This window comes from Cetorhinus maximus, chromosome 2, assembly GCF_964194155.1.
Source record: "Cetorhinus maximus chromosome 2, sCetMax3.hap1.1, whole genome shotgun sequence".
NCBI classification, from domain to species: Eukaryota; Metazoa; Chordata; class Chondrichthyes; order Lamniformes; family Cetorhinidae; genus Cetorhinus; species Cetorhinus maximus.
Window position 1 is genome coordinate 175,362,198 of NC_135880.1, and position 6,000 is coordinate 175,368,197.

General features: G+C 61.6%; 1 protein-coding gene across 1 annotated transcript in view; it reads right to left on the reverse strand.

The window, feature by feature from the left end:
- snx30 (sorting nexin family member 30) overlaps positions 1-4,048 on the reverse strand; it is a 57,745-nt gene extending 53,697 nt beyond the window's left edge. The window contains exon 1 of the mRNA XM_078570977.1: positions 3,768-4,048. Within this exon, the coding sequence (XP_078427103.1) occupies positions 3,768-4,019 (252 nt within the window). The 5' untranslated portion in view covers positions 4,020-4,048. The remainder of the gene's footprint in view (positions 1-3,767) is intronic.
- Between the last annotated feature and the right edge of the window lie 1,952 nt (positions 4,049-6,000).

Genomic DNA, 6,000 nt, shown 5'->3' on the forward strand with positions numbered 1-6,000 from the left:
ACAAAACCCCAATCACATCCCTCCATTGACCCCCATCTCTTCTTTGTCCCAACCCAAGCTCCACTCATCCCTGCCCACTCCTCATGATCCCTTAACCTACTTCCACTCACCTCAATGACCACCACCTGCCTGGCTCTCAAACCCAACCCCAGCAGTGACCCTGCACCCACTCACCCGACCCTCACACGTTGACCCCAAGCAAGCCCTCACAGACCCCGTTGACCTGTCTCGACCCCAAATCACCCACAACCCCCTTAACCCAAACCCACGCAGCCACTTGTACTCCACTCAGCCACCCACCCACTCCACATGCACGCAGCCCCCCCCCCACTCCACACCCCACCCCCCCGCCACTGCACACCCAACCAACCCCCCGCTTCCCCCCCCACCCACTCCCCTCCCCCCCCCGCTTCCCCGCCCGCACCCACTCCCCTCCCCCCGCCCGCTCCCACTCCCCTCCCCCCCCGCTCACACTCCCCTCCCCCCCCCGCTCACACTCCCCTCCCCCCCCGCTCACACTCCCCTCCCCCCCCGCTCACACTCCCCTCCCCCCCCCGCTCACACTCCCCTCCCCCCCCCCGCTCACACTCCCCTCCCCCCCCCGCTCACACTCCCCTCCCCCCCCCGCTCACACTCCCCTCCCCCCCCCGCTCACACTCCCCTCCCCCCCCGCTCACACTCCCCTCCCCCCCCGCTCACACTCCCCTCCCCCCCCGCTCACACTCCCCTCCCCCCCCGCTCACACTCCCCTCCCCCCCCGCTCACACTCCCCTCCCCCCCCCGCTCACACTCCCTCCCCCCCCCCGCTCACACTCCCCTCCCCCCCCCCGCTCACACTCCCCTCCCCCCCCGCTCACACTCCCCTCCCCCCCCCGCTCACACTCCCCTCCCCCCCCCCCGCTCACACTCCCCTCCCCCCCCCGCTCACACTCCCCTCCCCCCCCCCGCTCACACTCCCCTCCCCCCCCCCCCGCTCACACTCACCTCCCCCCCGCTCACCTCCCCCCCCCCCCCGCTCACACTCCCCCCCCCCCCCCGCTCACACTCCCCCCCCCCCCCCGCTCACACTCCCCCCCCCCCCGCTCACACTCCCCTCCCCCCCCACTTCCCCCCCGCTCACACTCCCCTCCCCCCCCGCTCACACTCCCCCCCCCCCCCGCTCACACTCCCCTCCCCCCCCACTTCCCCCCCGCTCACACTCCCCTCCCCCCCCACTTCCCCCCCGCACACACTCCCCTCCCCCCCACTTCCCCCCCGCACACACTCCCCTCCCCCCCACTTCCCCCCCGCACACACTCCCCTCCCCCCCACTTCCCCCCCGCACACACTCCCCTCCCCCCCACTTCCCCCCCGCACACACTCCCCTCCCCCCCACTTCCCCCCCGCACACACTCCTCTCCCCCCCACTTCCCCCCGCACACACTCCCCTCCCCCCCACTTCCCCCCCGCACACACTCCCCTCCCCCCCACTTCCCCCCCGCACACACTCCCCCTCCCCCCCACTTCCCCCCCGCACACACTCCCCCCCTCCCCCCCACTTCCCCCCCCGCACACACTCCCCCTCCCCCCCCCCCACTTCCCACACACACTCCCCTCCCCCCCCCCCACTTCCCACACACACTCCCCTCTCCCCCCCCCCACTTCCCACACACACTCCCCTCCCCCCCCCACTTCCCACACACACTCCCCTCCCCCCCCCCACTTCCACACACACTCCCCTCCCCCCCCCACTTCCCACACACACTCCCCTCCCCCCCCCCACTTCCCCACACACTCCCCTCCCCCCCCCACTTCCCACACACACTCCCCTCCCCCCCCCCACTTCCAACACACACACACCTCCCCTCCCCCCCCCCACTTCCCACACACACACACTCCCCTCCCCCCCACTTCCCACACACACTCCCCTTCCCCCCCCACTTCCCCCCCGCACACACTCCCCTCCCCCCCCCATTTCCCACACACACTCCCCTTCCCCCCCCCACTTCCCACACACACACACACCCCCCCACTTCCCCACACACACACACACACACACACCCCCCCCACTTCCCACACACACACACACCCCCCCCAACTTCCCACACACACACACCCCCCCACTTACCACACACACACACACACACCCCCCACCACTTCCCACACACACACACACTCCCCTCCCCCCCCAACTTCCCACACACACACACACCCCCCTCCACTTCCCACACACACACCCCCCCCCACTTCCCACACACACACCCCCCCCCACTTCCCACACACTCACCCCCCCCCCACTTCCCACACACACCCCCCCCCACTTCCCACACACACCCCCCCCCCACTTCCCACACACACACCCCCCCCCACTTCCCACACACACACCCCCCCCCACTTCCCACACACACACCCCCCCCCACTTCCCACACACACACCCCCCCCACTTCCCACACACACACCCCCCCCACTTCCCACACACACACACACACACCCCCCCCCACTTCCCCCACACACACACACACCCCCCCCCACTTCCCCCACACACACACACACCCCCCCACTTCCCACACACACACCCCCCCCCACTTCCCACACACACACCCCCCCCCACTTCCCACACACACACACACACACACCCCCCCCCCACTTCCCACACACACACACACACCCCCCCCCCCACTTCCCACACACACACACCCCCCCCCCCACTTCCCACACACACACACACACACCCCCCCCCACTTCCCACACACACACACACACCCCCCCCCCACTTCCCACACACACACACACACCCCCCCCCACTTCCCACACACACACACACACCCCCCCCACTTCCCACACACACACACACACCCCCCCCACTTCCCCCACACACACACACACCCCCCCCACTTCCCCCACACACACACACACCCCCCCCCCCACTTCCCACACACACACCCCCACTTCCCACACACACACCCCCACTTCCCACACACACACCCCCCCCACTTCCCACACACACACACACACACACCCCCCCCCCCCACTTCCCACACACACACACACCCCCCCCCACTTCCCACACACACACACACCCCCCCCCACTTCCCACACACACACACACACCCCCCCCCACTTCCCACACACACACCCCCCCCCACTTCCCACACACACACACACCCCCCCCCCACTTCCCACACACACACACACCCCCCCCCCCCACTTCCCACACACACACACACCCCCCCCCACTTCCCACACACACACACACCCCCCCCCCCACTTCCCACACATACACACACCCCCCCCCACTTCCCACACATACACACACCCCCCCCCACTTCCCACACATACACACACCCCCCCCCCACTTCCCACACACACACCCCCCCCCCACTTCCCACACAGACACCCCCCCCCCACTTCCCACACAGACACCCCCCCCCCACTTCCCAACACACACACCCCCCCCCACTTCCCACACACACACCCCCCCCCACTTCCCACACACACACCCCCCCCCACTTCCCACACACACACCCCCCCCCACTTCCCACACACACACCCCCCCCCACTTCCCACACACCCCTCCCCCCCCCCACTTCCCACACACACACACACCCCTCCCCCCCCCCACTTCCCACACACACTCCCCTCCCCCCCCCCACTTCCCACACACACACACCCCCCCCCCCCCCCACTTCCCACACACACCTCCTCCTCCTCCTCCTCCACACACACGCCATTAGCCCCTCTACCAACCCTGGGTCTCCCAGGGTTACCTGGGCCCCTCTTCCTCTCACCTTGTCCCCGCCACCGGCCGCCGGCTCGGGCTCCGGCTCCGGCTCGGGTTCGGGTTCGGGTTCGGGCGACAGCAACTCCTCGGCGGACAGCGGGTGCGAAACATCGCGGATTGACCTGGGCCCCGAGGAGGGCAGCGGTTTGCACAGCCCCGAGCTCATGGTTACCGCGTCCCCGCCTCCTCCTACTCTTGACGGCGATGGTGGTGGTGGTGCCGCCGCCCCGGCTTCTCCCTGCGTCTCTACCGCCTCCATTTAAAAAAAACACCACCAAGTTCCTCCTCTTTCCCCACCCCCGCCCCCCTACCCGCTTTAACAGGCAGCGCCGCCACTGCGCATGACAGGAATACCGCCCCTCCCTCCTCCCCGCCGGCAAGGGGCGCTGCAGCGGCACTTGCCTCGACCGCGTCCGCACTGCCACCCCACCCCACCCCACCCCACCGGACTCTTTCGCCGCCTGTTCGGCCCTCCTGCCACCAGGCGGCGCGCTAGGTGCATGGGGAGGGTGCATGCGTCGCTCCCGGCCGCCAGGTGGCACTGCAATGGGAACAGCGCTGCTGCCAATCGAGGGCATTGCTTCTCAACAGACCCCAATGCAATTGAACTTCTAAAGAGATTAGGCAGACTTGCATTTCTTAAAATATTTAAAACTAGAGAATGCTTAAGACACACAAGGTCGGGCAACATCTGCAGCGACATTAAAAACATGGAGTTAACCTTTCAGGTCGATTTATGTAGCACCTTTCACAACCTCAGGATGTTCCCAAGGGCTTATTACAGCCAAGTACTTTTGAAGCATAATCACTGTTATAATGTGGGGAACAATGATAACTTGCATTTATATAGCACAGTTAATGCGGAAAAACGTCCCAAGTTGCTTCACAGGAGTGAATTATCGAACAGAAGTCAACACCGAGCCAAATATGATGGTCTTAGGGCTGATGGCCAAATGCTTAATAAAAGGTAGCATCCAATTCCCTTGTAAAAGCTTGGAGAAAGTGATCAGTTGGACTTTTGTCTGTTATCCATGGCTCAGTTGGTAGCAGTCTTACCTTTGAATAACAAGATTTCAGGCTCAAATCCCACTTCAGGGCTTGAACGCAAAAAATCAAGGTTGATACTCCAGTACAGTACTGAAGTAGTGCTGTGGTGTTGGAGGTGCTGATATTTGGATGAGATGATTAAGCTAAGCTAAGGCCTATCCATGATAAAAGATCATGTGCACACTTTTAAGGAAGAGCAGGGAAATTATCCTTTGTGTCTTGGCCAATATTTATCCCTTAGTCAAACATCACAAAAGAAACAGATAATCTAAATCATTATCACATTGTTGGTTGTGGGATGTTGCTGTGTGCAGATTGGCGGCAGTGTTTCCTACATTATAACACTGACTACACCTCAAAAAGTACATCATTGGCTATGGAGCAGTTCAAGACATCCGGTGGTTGTGAAAAGTGCTACATAAATGCAAATATTTTCTTTTTGTTTGTTATACTCGTCCTCAGCATCGGGCCTGTTTACACCTTCTATGGTTCCTACCTGATTTTACATAGCCAGAGAAAACAGTGACAGGAACAGAGCAAAAGGGAAGGTCTATGAGACGGCTGAGGGCAGAAGTGATCATGAACATAGGAAAAGGAGGAGGCCATTTAGCCCCTTGAGCCTGTTCCACCATTCGAAGAGATCGTGGCTGATCTGCAGCCTAACTCCTTTGCATTTGCCCAAGTGCCTTAACAACCTTTGGTTAACAAGTATCTATCAAATCCAGATTTAGAATTAACAATTCACCTAGCATGCCATTTGCGGAAGAGATTTCCAAACTTCTACTACCCCTTATGTGTAGAAGAGTTTCCTAATTTAATTTCTGAAAGGCCTAGTTCTAATTGTTAGGCAATGTCTTTTAAATGACAAAAGGGATGATGTTGCGAGGCAAAAGAGGGTGATAAAGTGACAAGTAAATAAACGAAAGATAGCCGAACGGTTCTGATGGAAGGCCATCAACGTAAAACATTGGCCTGGAAACTGTCAGTGCTCCACTGAAACCGACAGCAACTTCTGGAGCCTGCACAAGTGCTGAACAATGCAGAAATTCAGAAGTTGCTGTCAACGAGTACCCTGGTCCATAGGGTACACTATTGAGGTTCCCATGGATTGCAACCTCCCTCGTAATCATGATGTTACAAAAACTTCCACTTCTTTTCTGTTAGTCCTGCTGTAAAATAATCTTGTTGAATGA